The sequence below is a fragment of the Bos indicus x Bos taurus genome, chromosome 9, assembly GCF_003369695.1.
Source record: "Bos indicus x Bos taurus breed Angus x Brahman F1 hybrid chromosome 9, Bos_hybrid_MaternalHap_v2.0, whole genome shotgun sequence".
Taxonomy (NCBI): domain Eukaryota; kingdom Metazoa; phylum Chordata; class Mammalia; order Artiodactyla; family Bovidae; genus Bos; species Bos indicus x Bos taurus.
The window spans coordinates 23,259,543-23,281,229 of record NC_040084.1 but is presented as its reverse complement, the minus strand read 5'-3'; the positions used below and the strand labels follow the sequence as shown (position 1 = coordinate 23,281,229).

At 38.4% G+C, this 21,687-nt stretch overlaps 1 protein-coding gene across 1 annotated transcript in view; it reads left to right on the top strand.

Annotated features, from left to right (window-relative positions):
- ME1 (malic enzyme 1) overlaps positions 1-21,687 on the top strand; it is a 224,529-nt gene that overhangs the window by 179,915 nt on the left and 22,927 nt on the right. Inside the window, exons 7-9 of the mRNA XM_027551016.1 lie at positions 6,736-6,845; positions 17,720-17,817; positions 19,562-19,675. Of these exons, the coding sequence (XP_027406817.1) occupies positions 6,736-6,845; positions 17,720-17,817; positions 19,562-19,675 (322 nt within the window). The remainder of the gene's footprint in view (positions 1-6,735; positions 6,846-17,719; positions 17,818-19,561; positions 19,676-21,687) is intronic.

Sequence of the window (21,687 nt, the reverse complement as noted above, 5' to 3'; positions counted from 1 at the left end):
GCAAATCATATTGTGGGGATTTCATTTTAACCACAGAGAAGCTGGAAACAGCCCCAAACCATGGGACCAAGTAAGTAGTAGGTCCGGGAATAGAACTGAGAAGGCTCTGATTCCTCCTCACATCCTGTAACCGCAAGGCTCTGGGGCTTTGGAACGTAATAACAGAGCATCTGGTGCTGCCGGACCACAGTACATGACACAGCAGGAGCGAAGCATAGGAGAACACTGTCTGAAAACATGCAGCCTTTACTTCGTGAAGAAGGGCTGCCTAGGAACCAGGGGAGGAACAATGGGAAGGAGCCATGATGAGCACCAGGCGATGCTTGACTGATATTTATGTTTGGGGTGATCAGTTGCTGCCACAAAGTTTGCTTCTCTGCTAAGGTTTTTTTTTTTTTTTTAAGGGTAATGATTTGTAACCATGGAGACGCTTTTACCCATTCTTAACATTTTAGTAATTTTTAATCAGGATAGCTAAACAGTTTCCTAGAATGGCATTATATAGCATTATAGTATCGGAATTTGGTACTTTAAACTTCTTTTTCTAAAAATAATTTTATTTATTTATTTTTGACTGTGCTGGGTCTTCTTTGCTTCGAGGGCTTCTCTCTAGCTGTGGTAGGTGGGGGCGACTCTGTAGTTGCAGTGCACAGGCTTCCGGTTGTGGTGGCTTCTCTTGTTGCAGTGGGGCACAGGCCCTAGCGCGTGTGGGCTTCAGTAGCTGCGGCTCCCAGGATCTAGATGACATGCTCCATCTTCGTGGTGCATGGGTTTAGCTGCTCCATGGCACGTGGGATCCTCCCAGATCAGAGATCGAATTTATGTCTCCTGCATTGGCAGATGGATTCTTTACCAGTGAGCCACCAGGGAAGCCCTGAGACTGCCTCCGAATTATAGGCCTAATATTAACAAGAAATGAAAAATGAGGGACCCTGCCTCAAGGCCGCACTATTGTTTATTGGCTTTTCCTCTTGTGTCTCTGCATCCCCTCCCTTCCCTGATTAGCAGCTGTTTCTTATGTGCCCTTAGGAACTCAGGGACGTTCATGGAGGTTGAAGGCTATTCTTCACAATTAAGAAACAGGAGACAGAAAGACTTCTGTGTCTAGGAATCCCACAGATCCTCCTTGGTTTCACTAGGGGGACAGTCAGTGCAAAGCTGAAGTGACTTTCTTCAGCATACAGAAGTGAAAGTAGGAAGAATGAACTTGAAGGAAAGAAAGGACCAAATGAAGAACAGATTGTGTACTGGAGAAGGAGTTCGTGGAAGACTGGGAAGACAGGACTAGGGGCAGAGTGGAGAGTATTGGAAATTTTATTCATATAAATAATCTGGCTGTAGAACTTTTAGACCATTAACTTCTTATTAATTCATATCCTATTAGTCTTTTTGCTCATATGGGAATTTTCTAATACTGCATGGTTGGGCTGAAATATTACTTCTTTTAAAGACTTAAAGGACTACTGTAAAAAGTCTTCTGATCAAATAACTAATATTTCCAAAATGACTTTGATAGAAAGACAAAAGAATAAGGAATAGAATTTTAAAATGCTGATGGAAAAAATAGTTTTGTAGAAATTTATCTTCCTAGATAACTGTAGAAAATAAGTAGTTTCAAAGGAAGGGCAAATAAATATGAAGAAAAATTATGAGTAATTGTGACTTACATAATTTAACGTGATTTAAATTCCTGTTTGTATTTGGAAATTTATCCAAAAGAGAAACATGTGTTTACATCTTATAAGACTAAATGAGTTATTTGAAAATTCTTGGTTTGACTAGACTAACCTTTTTACTTCTATTAACAGAAACTTTTGATACTGAAAACTTCTATAGCCTACTTAGTGCCAGTTCTTTTAAAAAAAGTAATATGAATTTGATTTAGTTTCTTGTTAAATAGTAGAGAAATTCTAAAATGAGTCATGTCTATTTAAATAATAGAAAGATTATGCTTTTTTTGAACTAGTATGAAAAATGCTAAACTCTAAAACTTCTGGAATTTGGGCAAATAAAGGGAAAACCTACTCTGATGCAATATTCTTGCCTGGAAAAGTCCATGTCCAGAGGAGTCTGGTGGGCTACAGTGCTTGAGGTCACAAGGAGTCAGACTCGACTAAGTGAGCACAATTGTATGACTGAGCACTGCTCTCATGCAGCATTCAAAACAACTGATATTCACAGTATTCAGCAGTGCAGATTACTAAGCAATAAGTTATTCCTATTGTATGAAGTAAATTTTTCCTTACATTTTATATTCGCTTGATCTTTTCTCTACTGAAATAGTACTATCGGATAGAGTTTTAAGTCTGCTAAGAACTTTTAATCTAGTTAATGAGACGTCTACACACTAGCAGTTTTAGACCCAATGTAATTGATATAGGAAGTATTTGCCAATTCAAGAGTAATGGTGATTTGCAATGGCAGTGCCTTAATAAAGACATAGGGGAACTCAATGCTCTGTGGTGACGTAAATGGGAAGGAAATCCAAAAAAGAGGGCATGTGTTAATATACGTACATGCAGCTGATTGACTTTGCTACACAACAGAAACTAAGACAACGTTGTGAAGCAACCCTACTCCAATAAAACTTAAAGGAGAAAAATAAAGATGTGGGAAGGAGGACATGGCATGTTTGAGAGTGGAGGAAAGCGGTGCAGTGGGGACGGGACTTACCCTGGAATACAGGGAGAGAGAGAGCAATTTAAAAGATAATATTTGATGATAGGCCCTTGAGTTTAAGGAATTTGGGTGTCATCATCAAAGCAATCCACTCTGAATTTTGAGCACAGAAGTAGCTGGAGGAAGTTGCTATTTATAAAAATCTGGCAGCTCTGTATCACATGCTTGAGGGGAGCAGAGAGACCAATAGACTTTTTGCAGCCCTAGCAGGAGCGAGACTAATTTCTTTGGCTACAATAATTTTAAATAGTAAAAATGATGTGTGTTAAGTTGCTTCAGTTGTGTCTGACTCTATACAACTCTGTGGACTATAGCCCACCAGTCTCCTTTGCCCTGGGATTCTTCAGGCAAGAATACTGGAGTGGATTGCCATGCCCTCCCTCCAGGGGATAGAACCAGCATGTCTTATGTCTCCTGCACTGGCAGGTGGGTTCTTTACCACTAGTGCCACCTGGGAAGCCCCAGAAATGATAGGAAATAGTAATTAAATGAATACAATGTATTAAAAAATAAAAGATAGTAAGACAGTAGCTTTAATCTTTGGGTCTCTGAGACAGGGAAATACATGTTTTCATTAAAAAAAAATTGCTGAGGTTGCGAGTCAAGAGACTACTTGGCTTTGGAAATGTTCCATGAAGATGATTGAGTTTCAGTAAGCGATCTGGGTTAGACATACAGAATAGATGATTTATAAGAAGGTGTTTGTTTAAGTCTTGAGGAGACAGACTTCACCATGAAGAGGTAGGACCATAACAAACACTGAAAAACCAGACCTGTGCTTAGCATCTTTGTATTAACAGTTGGTTTGCAATGAAACATAGCCCCTATTCAGTCTTTTGCACTATTCAGTCTTCGCACTAGTTTATTTTCTGATTAAATTTTATAAAACTTTTCTGTTGTATGTCTCCTTAGTTTTAGAACTTGGCATTATTCAAAGATACATACTTAAAGGTATATGTAATGACCTACAGTGTAACAGAAAAGAATCAATCATAAACTTAAAGCTTACTTTAAACATCAGACTCGTCCATATTGTCAGGCAGAGCTGAATGCAAATCTCCCCTCCCCAGCTTACCAGGAACTCAAGGCTTTCCTTATCTAGAAGACTGTACCTTGAGCTTAAATGAAAAGGTATTTGTAAGTTACATTCATCCAACAAATATTTGCTGAGTACTTAATAGATTCTTTGGGAATATCATGAGTTTAATTTTGAAATTTTCAATTTGAGGTTTGTTCAAGTGAAATTATCCAGCTGATCATGAGATTTATAAGTTTGAAATTCACAGGATTAGACTAGAAACATACATTTGGGAGTCACTGTACATAGTGATTAAAACTATGAGTAGGATCGTATCTGTTGGGACACATACACACACACACACCATGCTATAAACCAAGGACAGAGTCATGGGAAACACCAGTGTTTGCATGCTAAGAATTCCCTAAGGGAGAAAGAAGAAATGATCAGTACTTTGGGGGAAGGCAGAGAAGGCAATGGCAACCCACTCCAGTACTCTTGCCTGGAAAATCCCATGGACGGAAGAGCCTGGTAGGCTGCAGTCCATACGGTCGCTAAGAGTCAGGCACTACTGAGTGACTTCACTTTCACTTTCCACTTTCATGCATTGGAGAAGGAAATGGCAACCCACTCCAGTGTTCTTGCCTGGAGAATCCCATGGACGGAGAAGCCTGGTGGGCTGCAGTCCTTGGGGTCGCACAGAGTCGGACACGACTGAAGCGACGCAGCAAAGCAAAGCAAAGAGAAAGGCATGATATCACAGAAGCCTAGGGAACAGAGTTTCAAGCAAAAAGAAACAGAATTAGCAGAAGTGCAGCAAAGAGCTCTAGTCAATTAAGGTTTGAAAACAATGTTCCTTGGATTTTTATTTCAGAAGTACTGTAATTTTAGAGCACACAATTTTAGTAGAGTTGTGAGGGCAGAAGGTAAATGACAGAGGATGGAGAACAATGTCAACTATAAACTGTTATTTCATGTACATTAAAAGGAAAGGATAGGAAAAACTTGGGGTCAAGACTTCTCATTTCTACCTCTAATGAGAAGCTCAAAATCAGCTGTTGATAAAGAGGAAGGAACTTGTCCAGAAGAATGTTGTTGTTGTTCAGTTGCCAAGTTGTGTCTGACTCTTTGTGACCCCATGGACTGCAGCACGCCAGGCTTCCCTGACCCTTACTGTCTCCCAGAGTTTGCCCAAGTTCATGTCCATTGAATTGGTGATGCCATCCAACCATCTCATCCTCTGTCGCCCCCTTCTCCTTTTGCCATCAATCTTTGCCAGCATCAGGATCTTTTCCAGTAAGTCAGCTATTCGATCAGGTGGCCAAAGTGTTGGAGCTTCAGCTTCAGCATCAGTCCCTCCAATGAATATTCCTTTAGGATTGACTGATTTGATCTCCTTACAGTCCAAGGGACTCTCAAGAGCCTTCTCCAGCACCACAGTTCGAAAGCTTCAGTTCTGCAACACTCTGTCTTCTTTATGGTTCAGCTCTCACAACTGTACATGACTGTTGGAAAAACCAAAGCCTTGGCTATATGGACTTTGGTGGCAAAGCGATGTCTTTGCTTTTTAACATACTGTCTAAGTTTGTCATAGCTTTCCTGCCAAAAAGCAATCGTCTTCTGATTTCATGGCTGCAGTCACCATCCGTAGTGATATTAGAACCAAGAAGAGGAAGTGTGTCACTGCTTCCACCCTTTCCCCTTCTGTTTGCCATGAAATAATGGGACTGGATGCCATGATCTTTGTTTTTTAAATATTGAGTTTTAAGCCAGCTTTTTCACTCTTCTCCTTCACCTTCATCAAGGGGTTCTTTCTTTGGTTTCTCTTCAGTTTTTGCCATTAGAGTGGTATCACCTGCCTATCGGAGGTCCAGAAGAATGCATTGTAATAGCTAGGAGAAAGGGAACTAATTAAGAAAGAAGGGATGAAAATGTGGGCACTGGTGATGAGTTACCTTGAGCAGGAAGAGGAACACCTTGTTGACTGATGCCTGAAGGGTAGTGCTGAAGACAGAGACGTGGGGTGCAGTGGGGGGAGAATAGTTGAGGGAGGTAGTGTGTTATGCCCTCATTATGCCTGGAAGTAGGAGAAAGTAAAGAGGTCAGGATTTTAAAGGACTGGCAAAGATTAGGAATAGTCTTTGGGTACAGTGGAAGTGGAAGCTGACCAAGGACAAATAAAAGGAATCACACAAATAGAATGGCAGTGAGAGTCTAGCCGAGATTGGAGAGTATGTATCTCTAAATCACCTAGCAAGGAGGTTCCTGCCTACAAGGCTTTCCCTGGCAGTTCTCAGATACATACGATATCAATGGTGGTAATTTCCCTTGCCATAGATGGCTAGGCTATGGATGCTCGTTAAAAGGTTCAAACAGGTTAATTTCAGAAATAAAAACCCCAGAACCCTAGGCTAGAATTTTTATGGTTTCCAACATAAAATTCTAACTTTGTCTTTCGCTACACCCTTACATGTACCAAATATGACATTTTAGCCAAATAAGGCTTCTTGCTGTTTTTTTTAAAGATTTTTTTTTGTTTCCTAAATTTCACTTCAATTACTTTGCTTCTGCTATTTACTCAGCTTATGAAACCCTACATCTCTTTTGAAATCATGAGGTGATTAAAACTCAATTTGTTACCTGGTTTGTAAGCCCAGTAAGGGATGTTGCCTGTCTTCTCAGCATCTGTTATACCACTTCTATATTACTTTTCATGTACTTCCATATATTTCAGAGTATCTTAGTTTCTACTAACTTTTAAATTTCTGAACTGCAGGTACCATATTTTTGTCATCTTTGTAGCTTGTCACAGTGCCAGTGAAATGCTTTTTCTGTAGTAAGCATGTAGTAAATATTTACTGAACTTACATTGTATTTCACGTTTGTACTAAGTAGCAAGATGGGACCTTTTAAAGAAGATAATGTTTTGCCTTTTCTGTAGGCTAGTGAACTGAACTGAACTGATAGGCTAGTTTTAAAGGTTTATTTTTAAATGTTTTTTCATTAACTTCTTCTAATGTGAATGTTTTGTCCCACAGGTATGGCATGAACTGCCTTATTCAGTTTGAAGATTTTGCCAATATAAATGCATTTCGGCTCCTGAGAAAGTATCAAAACCAGTATTGCACATTCAATGATGATATCCAAGGTAATCAGATATTCACTGCATATGGATCAAAAACAATGTGCCTTGATATTAGTTCATAATTTTATAAGGATTCAGATTTAATAAGAAATGTGCACTAGACACCTATGAAATGCCAGGAATTGTGTTTGATGATGTCACACATTGTTTCTCATTGAATTCTACATATTTGAGACTCTGACTTTAGAAAGTACTGTATTCTGCATGAGCTGGAGAAAGAGCGCCCTAGAATCTGATAAAACCCCCAGGGATTATGGCTGAACAAAGAATGAAATGTATGAAAATATATTATTCATTGTGTAAAATGAAGAGTGTATACACTTCTCTCTTCAACCTTCATCTCAATCAGCCACAGTTTCTAAGCATCGCCACAACAGAAGCTGCCTTTGTATACAGCGTGTGCCAGATTCTGCTGTTTGTCTTTGATTGATTATAGATTCTTGGCTACCTGCTTTTGTCTGAGTTGTTTTATTTTTCTCTAAGCTTTGTTTTGCTCCTTTCTCTAGGTCCACCTCCCCCAAAGTACTTCCCCAAATCCAAAACCTCCCAGTGAGAATCTTACTCTTCCTGTTTCATGAAGGGCAGGTAGAATAAAAGCACAGGCAGAGAGTCAAAGGAGAAACACCTGATGAGTTCTGACAACTTAAAAGATCACACATAGACTTCCATTTCACTAATCACAATGAACATTTTTCCGTATTGACCTTACTTGGATTCTCAGCAGCTTTTAACATTGTGGACCCCACTCTCTTCCTTGACATATTCTCTTCTGTTAACTTCCGTGTCACAGACCCCCGCTGACTTTCTTCCTACCTTTCTGAATTTTTGCTTCCCCCTCCCCCCAAGTTTCATCCCTTACTGACTAGCTATTAGATGACAGAACACTTCAGCATGTAGTGCCAGGCCCTTTTCTCTTTGTTCTGTGTTATATGTTGGGTGTATACTCCAGGGTCACACACTGCATTAGCATATTTATATCTCTAGCCCAGACTTCTTTGAGTTCTAGGTCCATATACCCATTGGGTTATTTTAAACTTTCGCTAGGAGTCGGGCACGACTGAGCGATTTCATTTTCACTTTTCACTTTCATCCATTGGAGAAGGAAAGGGCAACCCATTCCAGTACTCTTGCCTGGAGAATCCCAGGGACGGGGGAGCCTGGTGGGCTGCTGTCTATGGGGTCGCACAGAGTCGGACATGACTGAAGCGACTTAGCAGCAGCAGCAGCAGCAGCAGGGATATCTCAAAGTTATCTCCTACTCAGCCTCCCCACCATCAAACTCTTATTTCCCCACCAAACTTGACCTTCTCTGTGTATTCTCTGTCTCCATGAATTCCTGATGTCTCTCTCTTCTTCACCTCTCTCTGCCAAATATAGCCCATTACTCATCCTCCTGACTTTTAGCACTAAGTTGTATAGAGAAGGAAGTGAAGATGTAAGGACAGGTAGATAGGGCAAAAGGGTCTAGATTCCCTATCTTTAATAAAGTTAAAGACTAGGTATAAGGGGGATAATTGAATAAAGAACTAAAAAGGTAGAAGGTTACAGACCATGTTGAGTGAGTTATTCTAATATAGGTCTTCCAAGAAGAATTAGTTCTGAGTGATGGTAAGAACCAAGATACAACTTATGATGGGAGGAAGACAGGCAAAGGGGAGTAAGATGAATGTCATTGAAATTGATGGGATCCAAGAAAAGTTTAAATGTAAAAGGAGGATAATATTTCTCTCATAGAGTTTTTATTGTGGACAAAATAATTATTTGTGAAAATACCCTATCAACTGAAATATACTGTATAAATATAATTTTTAAAATTTGCTATGCTTAAGTTCTTTAATATAACATAGCTATGTAAATATAATGTCTCTTTACATTTTGAACCATACCAACGTAATTGGTCTAATCTTTCTTTTCCTAACATCCTTTGTGATGCCAATTATATAATTTATCATCATTTTTATGACAAAGATGCTTATGTTATTTCAGTTTTCTTTTTGTATTCATTTTTTGAGTGTTTATGAGAAGTGAATGTGTAGAGGATTTCAGAGAGGAAATGATAGCAGTCTAATGTGCTACCGCTCTAATCTGAAAATGCAGTGTATACTGATAGAATGCCTTTGATGCTATAGACAAAGGCTTTGTAGACCAGTGTCTCTAAGTCACTTACCTGTTCATTTCCTTGTTGCCTCTAAAGTAGCCACCAGTTAAACTGTTAAACAAACCTATCCTGTCCTTTCTTTAACATTCTCTTTCAATTTTGGAGTCTCACAGATATGTCTGTGTAGAAGTTAAAAACCAGGATTGTATAATCTTGAATCATTTTGCAGAATTAATAGGTATCAGAGTTCGGGTTAAGGAAAAGAACGTGAAATCCAAGTCATCAAACAAAATGAGCAATTAAGAATTAGGTTCAGCATTTCTGTCAACTGTCGTCAAGAATTTAGGAGTCAAGCCTTGGGCTGCCTCAGAATTAAAGTCAGGAGCATAGGAAATAAAGAGACAGATGCCAAGCCAAGACCATGAGCACTACATGTGGAGTTGCCCTGAGAATTCACTGCAGGATATTCCCCACAGCAGGTCACCACTGCGGAGGCATTAAGTGACTAGTTTTTCACCCCAGCTAATCCGTCTTCAAATATAATCTGCACACACATAGTCTACATTATCTCTGTATAGGTGTTTTCGTTTCCTGCAGCCTTAGCCAACAGAAAGTTAGGCTTGAGAAAATGGGACTAATCTCTGACTCGATAAAACTTCTGGCAAGTTACTGAGGTTCTGCCTAGCCATGACCAAACTATTTTGTGCTTTCTTCTTCATCCCGAAATAGTGTCCTTAGTGACACATCTTCGCCATATGTTTCTATTTTACCTTTTTAACCTTATGTTTTTACCGTTTTGCCCACAAATGTAATACTTTCCTCACTGTGGGCATAGAAATTGCATTCTAGTGCCAATGAAAATAGTTATGTAACTATTACAGCCTTACCATGTAAATAAATGCTTTTAACTATACCCTTGGGGGGACTTCTTTCTTAACAGATGTGTTATTGAAATGTATTAGCTTTTTATGAAAAGTATTTGATTTTTAAAAAATACTTAAATTCTAGTATATTAATGATCTAAGATAATGTTAAATGATAAAGATTTTGGTTCAACTGTTATTTAGACCTTCATGCATTAGAGTTGTAAATTATTGCCAACTAGAAAAAATGTGCAAATTAAATCTATTAAGGAATGGATATTTAATAATACAATATGGAAACCATCAAATTTCAGCAAATTCAGATCAAAAGAATGAAGTTTCATCCTCTGGTCATTTAAAATCATCTACAAAAAAGAGATTTTTCTTCCCATAATACCCTCTCTGGAATGTCTATGTTCTGACTTGACATTTCTAAGTATTTTGCATAGAAATTTTTGCCATGATAAACTAGTGATGACTAGTGATAAACTAGTTAGGATAAACTAGTTAGGATTTTTTTTAAATAAGGTAATCTTGTACCAAATACTTTGATCATTGTAAAGATCAAAGATAGACGTGGTAGAACATTTTGCAAAAGAAGGAATACCATTGGCCTGAAAACATGTTTTAAAGTTTAACCACACTAGGTTTTAAAAAGCATATTAGACGGCAAATGAGATACTCATTTTCTCTGTCAAGGTGACAAAGATTTTTCTTGTAATCCCAACTGTTAATGATGCTTTAAACAATGAACATTCTTTTACATCGATAGTGAGAATAAAAATTGGTACAACTCTTGAGGAGTCAGTATATGTCAAAACCTTAGTCATAGGCAGATCTTTGATCCAAGATTTCTATTTTTAGAAATTTATCCTCAGTAAATGAAGGTGTATGAAACAAATGTACAAAGATTTTTAGTTTGCTGCTACTGCTGCTAAGTCACTTCAGCCGTGTCCGACTCTGTGCGACCCCATAGACGGCAGCCCACCAGGCTCCCCCGTCCCTGGGATTCTCCAGGCAAGAACACTGGAGTGGGTTGCCATTTCCTTCTCCAGTGCATGAAAGTGAAAAGTGAAAGTGAAGTCGCTCAGTCATGTGCGACTCTTCGAGACTCCATGGACTGCAGCTCCCCAGGCTCCTCTGTCCATGGGATTTTCCAGGCAAGAGTACTGGAGTGGGGTGCCATTGCCTTCTCCGATTTTTTTTTTTTAGTTTATATATTTGTTTATTTTAAAAATTGAGATATGGTTGACATATAACATTGTATTAGTTTTAGATATACAATATAATGGGGTGACGTGTGTATTTATTGCTAAATGATCACCGCATTAAGTTAACTTAACATCCATCACCACATATAATTACAAATTCTTTCTTGTGATCAGAACTTTTAAAATCTACTCTTGTGCCAACTTTCAATGTACAGTGTTATTAACTTGGTCATTATGAGGTGTTACATCCCCAGAACTTATTTGTCTTATAACTGGAGGTTTGTGCCTTTTTGACTTCCTTCACACATTTTTGCACAACCCCCACCAATCTGTTCTCATATCTATGAGTTTGGTTTTTGTTTTAGATTCCACAAATAAATGAGATGATACAGTGTAAGTCTTTCTCTGTTTGACTTATTTCACTTAGTATAATGCCCTCAAGGTCTATCCTTATTGACACAAATGATAAGAGTTTCTTTCTTTTTTTTAGTGTTCAATAATATATATGTATCTACTTCAAATTTTCTTTACCAGTTCATTTGTCAGTGGACACTTGGGTTGTTTCCATGTTTTGGCAGTTGTAAATAATGCTGCCATGAACGTATATGAGCCTCCCAGGTGGCACTAGGGGTAAAGAACTCACCTACCAATGCGGGGGACGTAAGAGACCGGGGCTTGATCCCTGGGCTGGGAAGATCCCCTGGAGGAGGGCATGGCAACCCACCCCAGTATCTTTTGCCTGGAGCATCCCACCGACAGAGGAGCCTGGTAAGCTACAGTCCATAGGGTCACAAAGAGTCAGGCACGACTGCAGTGACGTAGCACAAACATAGAAGGGCATATATTTTTCAAGACAGTGATTTCATTTCCTGTAGCTAAATACTCAGGAGTGGAATTACTGGGTCATGTGGTAGTAATTCTAGTTTTAATTTTTTGAGGAACCTCCGCACTGTTTTCCATAGTGACTGCAACAGTTTTCATTCCCACCAACAGTACACCAGCATTCTCTTTTCCCCACATCCCTGCCAACACTTGTTATTTTTTTTTCTTTTTTTGAATACCAGAAATTAAGTTTATTCAGGAATAGAAGAGGAATTGCAATTTGGGAAACACATGCTGTAGCAAGCTACAGACAGTTCCCTTGTCTATTTGATAACAGCCATTCATTCAATCAGGTGTGATGTGATAGCTTGTTTTGGTTTTGAATGGCATTTCCCTGATGGTTAGTGATGTTGAGCACTATTTCATGTACCTATTAGCCATTTGTATGTCTGCTTTGGAAAAATGTCTATTTAGGTAAAGATATTTGTTGCACTGTTGTATTTATGGTGAAAATCATAAACCTTTTAAATATCAAAAAAATACAGATTTGGTTAAATAATCATCACATGTTCATACTATGCAATATTTTAACTATGCAAAATAATATTTTAAAATATATTATTGAGTGGTAAGACACTCACAAAATATTTTGTGATAAAAAGTATATTAAAATAATAAGCATGGCATGAAATATTTTTTATAAATTAAAATTTTCTTGAATTTCCATATATAAGGTATAGAAGAAATTTGTGAGACTGTACATCAGAATGTTGAAAGTTATCATACCTAGACAATGGGATTATAGGTGACTTATTTATTATTAAGGTTAGCCAAAAAGTTCACTTGGATTTTTCTGTAAGATATTATGGAAAAACCTGAGCAAATGTTTTGGTAACCCAATATTATTTATTATCTGTGCCATTATCAACTTTCTGCCAGTATTCTTTGAGTTAAGTAGAAGAGTAAACATCCATTGAATCTTCTTTTCCATATGGTACCCCTGTGCTCTTTTCCCTGGTAGCTTGCAGTAATGACTGGTGTCTTACAGTCTGGGCACTCTCTAGAGATTAAACCTCTAGTTGCTTTCTAAACTTCCAGTGTGTTGGGGGAGCCATTAGGAGAGGAAAATAGATCTGAGTTCAAGCTACGTCTTAACAAATTTTGGGGCAGCTTCCTGTGTGTAGTCTTTCTTTTTCTCCCCACTTTCAGAGGTACTTGGTGCCTCCTACACCCAGGCCTTTTTAGAGTTTTGCAGTTTGCTTCTTAGCAGCCCTCACGACTGGCCAAGAATTCACCTTTCTCTACTAATTCAGTTACCATTTGCCCTTTGGGCTTCCGGCTTCTGAAATTGTCTTTGTGTTCTCTTCTGCTAGCCTCTGATTTTTAAAGGTGTTTTTTCTGTTATTTTAGTAGAGCTTGTTGATGGGAAGGAAAGTTAAAGTATGTGTTCAGTCTCTGATTTTGCACTGTTAGCCCTGCCTCCCTGTCTCTGCACTTGCTTTTCCTGCATAGTGTATCCTCCTGCCCAGGGTCCTGTACCTCTCACAGTCATCCTTCACTTCTGTGCTCAGGTGGTGAAAGAAAGTGAAAGTGAAAGTGAAGTCGCTCAATCGTGTCTGACTCTTTGCGACCCCACGGACTGTAGCCTACCAGGCTCCTCCCTCCATGGGATTCTCCAGGCAAGAGTACTGGAGTGGGTTGCCCTTTCCTTCTCCAGGGGCTTTTCCTGACCCAGGGATCGAACCCTGGTCTCCCGCATTCCAGGCAGACGCTTTACCTCTGATATCCCTGCCTGTAAAGTCGTATCCGACTCTATGCGACCCCATGGACTAGCCTACCAGGCTCCTCTGTCCATGGGATTTCCCAGGCAAGAATACTGGAATGGGTTGCCATTTCCTTCTCCAGGGACTCTTTCCCACCCAGGGACTGAACCCAGGTCTCCAGCATTGCAGGCAGATGCTTTACTGTCTGAGCCACCAGGGAAGCCCACTAAACATCCCTGCTTAAAGTAACTTACCCATCCTCCTCCACCTTCTAGTTCTCATACTTCACCTGGTCTATGTGTTTAGTAAAGCACATGAGCATTATAAGTATTTGATTACAAACCCACTCCAGTGTTCTTGCCTGGAGAATCCCAGGGACAGGGGAGCCTGGTGGGCTGCCATCTATGGGGTCACACAGACTGAACACAACACGACTGAAGTGACCTAGCAGCAGCAATCCTTCTCTGGACTTCCCTGGTGGCTCAGTGGTAAAGAATCCACCTGCCAATGCAGGAGATGTAGGTTTAATCCCTGGGTTGGGAAGACCCCCCTGGAGAAGGAAGTGGCAACCCACTCCAGTAACCTTGCCTGGGAAATCCTATGGACAGAGGAACCTGGCAGGCTACAGTCTATGCGGTCACAAAAAGAGTCAGATATAACTTAGTGACTAAATGAAAACAACAACAAAGTCTTCTCTACTAGTTTTATATAGTAATTCTAATCAAATTAACAAACAAATTGCATGAATAGAAGTAATTCTTCCTTTCATAAAAGTTAAGACTGATGTTTAATAACCACAGCAGAAGGACAGCATAACTGGTGATTTCTTTTCACGTTAAAGTTGTATACAAATATGAATAGAAGTTTTTATACTTTTAAGGTTGACTCTCTTTAGTATCTTGCTAACAATGTTAAATATTACATACTCTTTAAAAGTGATAGTACAAAAGATAAACTTTAACCTGTCTTTGATTTACTAAAAGTTTATTTTTCAAGCTCAAAGCAAAAATTATTTTGAACAATTTATTGTGGAGGCTCACATGTTTGTATAACATCAATTTACCACATTTACTCCCTTGATTGCAGTGAAGTTTAAATCAAAATAGCACTAGGAGGTAGGACCAGGTTATGTATAAGAATCATGTTCAAGTTCACCTTTTGGGAGTACTAAAAATATCTTTCTAGTTTTGTTAATTTTGTAAAGAGAAGCTTAAATGTTTCATTATGTCCTCAGGAAATATTATAGATATACTTGTAAAAATATAAGGCTCTGATATCCAGTATAGATAGAGACTTATTTTGCCTTATTTGGGGTAATATAGTTGAACTTAAAACACTTTGACCTTTACTACAGAATGATGTAGCATGACCATATAAAAATAAGTCACGCATTCTAGCTAGTATCTTTTGGAATATTTTATTCTATCTATCCTCAAATGCCCAGTTCTATTTAAAAATCAAAGCAAGAATACAAATACATTGATTGCTGATGTTACATGAACTTTGAGTGTTCAGTTGGTTAAAACTTGGGGTGGTGGCAGAATTTGTAGAACCCCCTAAAGTTTTATAATATCAGCGATGGAAGGGAGCTTAGAGTCCCTCAAATTCAAACTTCTGGCCAATGTAGCTGCTAAGCTGCTAAGTCACTTCAGTTGTGTCCAACTCTGTGTGACCCCATAGACGGCATCCCACCAGGCTCCCCCGTCCCTGGGATTCTCCAGGCAAGAACACTGGAGTGGGTTGCCATTTCCATAGCATAAAATGCTATTTGTAAGTGTTCATCTAGTGACTGGAGAGTTATACCTCTTTCATTAAAATTTTCTTTTCACCTGTTTAACAACTCTAGTGAATCTATCTCTTTTTTAAAATAAAAAAAAAATTTTGTGCCACATGGCATGCAGTATCTTAGTTCCCCATCAGGGATAGAACCTGCACCCCCTGCAGTGGAAGCACAGAGTCCTAACCACTGGAGCCACTGACCGCCAGGGAAGTCCCAAATCTACCTTGATGTGTGAGACAAATATCATTCTTAATCCTGCCATGGTATCTTTCCTACACAGATCAGTATTTTACTCAGGCTTTCATTCTAAATAACATAAAGAAGAGTGGCTTTTATGTAATGTGTGACTTTCACAATTCATTATTTGTTGCATGGTAGCTCAAAATTGCAAGCCTTTAATTTTTGTGTTCCTAAATGAAAAACATGCAAGAGACACACAGGTCTTCAGCAATTATCATTTATTGTGATCTTATTTGTAACTACCAAATTCTGTAAGAAAGAAACAACCAAAAGATTGAAAAGAACATATCTACTGATGGTGAAATGTTGAATGCCAATTTGGTAGCTGGCATACATAACACTTCATCACTGTGTCATTCATCAAATCTATTCTAAACTGATTTTCATTGTTGTTGTTTTTAACCAAATGAGGGAGTTTAAAGTTTCAGTGGGCTTTACTACCCTTCTGAGTGATCTAGGAATCATAGGTAGAGTGTTACTTTAGAGGAGTAAATTGTAGATACAGCTGGGAAGTACTGCAGAAAGCTGCCGAGTTTTATTTCAGATGTGAACCATAAAGAAGCTGAGCCATGTAATTATGTTCAAAGCAAAAGAAACACTCTGTGATCTATGAAAGTTTAAATGGCAAAGTAATAAAATTAGAGCTGGTGAAGTTTCTACTACTATGAGGCATGATGAGAAACGGTCAGTTTTTATACTAAATAAATTTTGTGTTAATTTTGTCTAGTATCTTTGAGATTCACCAATGATTTATCATAAATAGGAGGCTGATCAAAGACTGTGCTGACCTCAGATTTTCATTGCTATTAAGTGTTAGTTTTTCCAGTTGAAAATCAAAACATTTAAATTTTCTAATGGCATCTAGTTCTTTTTATCTCATACATTGAATGATTTTATAGCTAAGGACACTGATGGACACAATGATTTTTCTAAATTCGTTCAACTAGTAAACAGATTGAGCTGGAAATCTACCGGAGAATCCAAACCTCGTGTTCTTTTTAATTAATTAATGTATTTATTTATTTTTAAGTTGAAGTATAGTTTATAGCATTGTGTTAACTGCAGCTGTACAGCAAAGTGATTCAGTTATATGTATACTGATGTATATATATTCTCTTTTTAAATGTTCTTTTTCATTATAGCTTATCATAGGATACTGAATTTAGTTCTCTGTGCTATACTGTAGGACCTTGTCTACCCATTCTGTATATAAAGATGACAGCTGCTAAGCCTACCCTCCCACTCCACCCCTCCCCTAACTTTCTCCCCCTCGGCAGCCACCAGTCTGTTCTCTGTGTCCATTGCTGTTTCATTGATAGGTTCATTTGTGTTATATTTTAGATTTCCACATATAAGTGATGTCATATGGGATTTGTCTTTCTCTTTCTGACTTACTTCACTTAGTATGGTCATCTCTAGTTGCATCCATGTTGCTGCAGATGGCGTTATCTTGTTCTTTCTAATGTTTGAGTAGCATTCTATTATACATGCACGCGTGTGCACGCGTGTGCATGCGTGCACACACACACACACACCGTATCTTCTGTATCCATTCATTTGTCGATGAACATTTAGGTTGCTTCCATGTTTTGGCTGTTGTCAGTAGTGATGCTAGGAGCATAGAGGTGCATGTATCTTTTTGAATTATAGTTTCATCTGGATATATGCCCAGGAGTGGGATCGCTGGATCATGTGGTAATTCTGTTTTTAGTTTTCTGACAAGCCTCCATTCTGTTTTCTACAGTTGCAACTCCAACTTAACTTTCCTACCAACAGTGTAGGGGGGTTCCCTTTTTTCCACATCCTCTCCGGCATTTCAAACCCCAGGTTCTTAGTCATCACATCACCAAATTCAGTCATAAAACCGTTTTTGGAAAGTGTTCAATCGTAGTAAGTTGCTGTCTTAAAAGACTGATGTCAGTAGCTTGAGGATTTCACATCAGATGCAAGCATGGGTTCAGACAACTGCAGATTCCCTTTCTGAGTCAGTTAACCTGTTGTGTGATGATTTCAAGAAGTGAATATCGATTTGAGGCTTGGGATTCGGGGTACTACAGCACCCATGTGAGGATCGCTCAGGCTGTCTCTTACTTGTTGCAGGAACAGCATCTGTTGCAGTTGCCGGCATCCTTGCAGCCCTTCGAATAACCAAGAACAAGCTGTCTGATCAAACAGTTCTATTCCAAGGAGCTGGAGAGGTACCTCCCTTTTGGAGTGCTTATGTTCTCCTAAACTAGTGAATATAGCATTCATTCTAGTAACTCATGAATTTTAAGTCTGAAGTAGTTCATGAAATTTTTAGTTTATTGAAATTACAGGTTTTATTGAAAGATTCTTTAAGTTTTGAGGCTTATTAATTTTTTACAGGAGACTTTAGAGGCAGAGAGGTATTTTTTGCAGCTATCAATTTGTAAAATTGTCAGATGTTTCCATGGGTTTTTGTTAGGCATATTTAAGGTGCCATGCATGAACCAAAAATGTTTCCAATGCATGATTAATTATGTATAGAAACCTTTAAGCTGTTACAGCCGGTGCTAACTTTTAGTATCCTCCTGTGTCACATACCAAAATTTTCCTAATTTGACTCACAATTCAGTATGCACATATATAACTATATACAGGATTTTTTAGAAGAAATATTTTGAATCGGAGATTCATCATGCAGTATAACAATTCACATGCCAAAGAACTAAAACATTTTAAATTGTTGGAAGGAGATGGCAGCAATACAAAATAATGCTATATCCATTTAAGAAGCCTTAGATTTTATAATTTAATATGACTATGAATAAATGTATTCCACTGGTAGAAACTATGTATACTATGTTGGGTTTGATTTTACTTGTTCTTAAAGCAAAATCTGTGAAGCTAAAATTTGCATGCCAAGTTATAAACGTGAACGTATTCAGAGTGTAAATCTCAAATTTATTTTCACATCAAAATGAAAGCCAAGGTTAAATTATAGCTCATTAAGGTTTGAGGTTATTTTTTTAAATTTTCGTGAATGTTACATGCTGTACTTAATTTTAGTAAACGTCTTTAAATTTCTGAAGGGTTTTTGTTGAATGCCGCAGGCTAGTTCTTGATACTCAGCAGGAAAGAGGTATTCATGGTTGGATGATCCAAAACTGGCCCTTCTTTGTCCCTGAAAAGGTTTTGGAAATTTCACAGATCATCACCAAATTTATCATATACCAAAGGAGTTGATTCCTTTAATCTTATAAGAAGTCTCACAGTACTTTCTTTGTCCAAATTAGAGAGTAAATAATGCTTGAGAACACACATCTTATGTGTTCTGTTTTGTTGCCTAATTGGTGAAGTTCCCATCCAAATCACCCAGCTTCATTCTTCAAATTCAATTAGCAGAACAATAAGCAATACAGTCCGATAAGCCAGGGTGAGCAGTTCATTATTTTAAATTCAGTATTTTCTTATCAGAGGAAATCTTAATTGTATGAACAGAATTAAAGATACGGAAAACCAAGGATATCACTGGTTTATCTGTGGCTAAATATCAAGCCACATAATAGTGATTCTGTTGTAATAAGAGTAAATAATTGTCATTTAGCATAGTAAACTCTGGGAGTTGGTGATGGACAGGGAGGCCTGGCGTGCTGCAGTCCATGGGGTCACAAAGAGATGGACACTACTGAGCGGCTGAACTGAACTGAACTGAAATGTGACAAAAATACTTTGCTCTCCAAGGTTAAATTACAGCTCATTAAGATCTGGGTTCTTTTTTATTTCTGTGAATTGTTACATGCTGTACTTAACTTTAGTAAAGTTTAAATTGAAGTTTAAAGGAGCTTTGAATGAATATAGCTCTTTGGATTGGTAGAAAAAGCCATTTTGTACTTGTTTATTAACAGTGATGAAATGAGGTAAAATGTAACTCTTGATAAGGGATTATGTAGAACCACTTGAAACATTTTTGTTTTTCAGGCTGCCTTAGGGATTGCACATCTGATTGTCATGGCCATGGAGAAAGAAGGTTTATCAAAGGAGCAAGCCATAGAGAAGATATGGTTGGTTGACTCGAAAGGATTAATAGTTAAGGTAAGAGTTCATCATTTTTAACCAGGTACAGTATTTTAATCAATATGCCATTCTAGATGCCCATCTCTAAGACAACTACTATTTCCACCTACCCCATCCCCAACCCTGTGTTAAAAGAGTGTCTAGGGAAGCCTGGCTTGCTTCCTGACTCAAGGGTTAAACCCAGGTCTTGTGCATTGCATGTGGATTCTTTACCATCTGAGCCATCATGAAAGCCCACAGTGATAGGTTATACTTACCTAAATAAAGGATACTGTGACATGAATTGGGTAGTAGCCTCATAGGTGTAATATACAGGCTTTAAGTTATTTTTATGGCATAGTCGGTAAAGAATCTTCCTGCAATTCAGGAGACCCGGGTTCAATTCCGAGGTCGGGAAGATCCCCTAGAGAAGGAAACGGCAACCCAATCCAGTATTCTTGCCTGGAAAATCCATGGACAGAGGAGCCTGGTGAGCCACAGTCCATGGGGTTGCAAGAGTCGGACATGACTTAGCGACTAAACCATCACCAACAACGTTATTTTCAAAGAACTATAAATAGCATTAAAAGATTCATTATTTAATATTAGGTGAAAATAGGAAAATGTCATATTACATACAACTATTTTGCTTTAAAATTTGAGTTGCATATAAAAATCATAGAAACGGATCGAATACATATGACTTTAAAACCGATTTTAGCGCTTTTCTAAATATTCCAAATTCTCCTGAGTACTTATTTTTCTTTAAAACTAGAAGAATGTTCATTTTTAAAAAGATTTAGAGAAATTTTGTTTTAAATGAAACAAAAATATGGTTCATAACTTTTTGTAGCAAATGAGTATCTATAAAGCTGTGAAATAAGACTGAAAGTACCTTTACAGCATCTCTTGAGGACCAAATAATAGTCATTTTATTAACAATAAATGACAGTGTAACTGTTTATAGTATACAGGAAATAGTTTTACATTTCTTGGCTTAAAAATTGCTATTGCTTTAAAAAAAATCAGCATAATTGTAAGAAACTGTACACTGTGGCCATATGACATGTCCTGTCACGAAATAAGAACGTTTGCTGAGTGAAGTCATCTGCGGCTCGGGCTTTGTGCTTATTGTGGGGACACTGTAAGGCTCTTAATCTCAGGAGGCTCCCAGCCTCATGGGAAAGACTCAAACAAGCCAACAGTTACAACTCCACAGGACAGTATAGAAATACGTGCTTGTGCCAGGGGTGCACAGGAGATGGTGCTCCCGCCACACCAGAGAGAGTCACGGGGAGGCTGAGGATGGTTCCAAAGCAAGGTGTCTCTCCAGCTAAGTTTGAAAAGAAGAGTTAGGAATTGATCTAGAGTCTCCGTGGACATCTTCAACCTCTTACATGCAAAACTGAAACAAGGGAAGTTGAATGGCAGATTCACTCTGAGATCCTGACTGAAGTTACGAATCATGTCTTCCACCTCTCTGATATCTTCAGAGCCCTGCTAGTGTCGAGTTACTGGCAGTAAGTGTATTATTAATAAATGAACTAATGACTGAGTGCCTTCTGGACAGAATAAGAGCATTTGCAAAACAAATTATTTTGAGAAAAATATCTAGGACTAAGACTGAAAGGAATAGAGTGACAGGTGATGAAGGCTCTTCTAAATGCTGAACTTGAGCAGTTTTCAGGCTCTTGTCACTCTGATGGCGTCGCGGAGGATGGACTGAAACGAGGTGAGGCTGAGGAAAGGAAATTAGGTACAAAACCGTTGCATTAATACAGATCAAAGGTAATTGGGGCCTGAAATAAAGCAATGAGTGAAAGATGTTTGATTCGGTAGGTATGTAGGAAATAGGATCAGCATACTTAGTAACCAGTTAAATGCAGAGGGAGGGTTAGAGTAGAGAAAGGAGTCTAGCAGGATGCCTTGGGTGTCTGTGTAAGTGATGTGGCCATTGCTGTTTGTTTGTTTAAAAAGGAATAAAGAACAGGCCCGTTTAAGGGAAAGATAATGAGATCGGTTTTGGACATAGCAAGGTAAAGGTGTCTGTG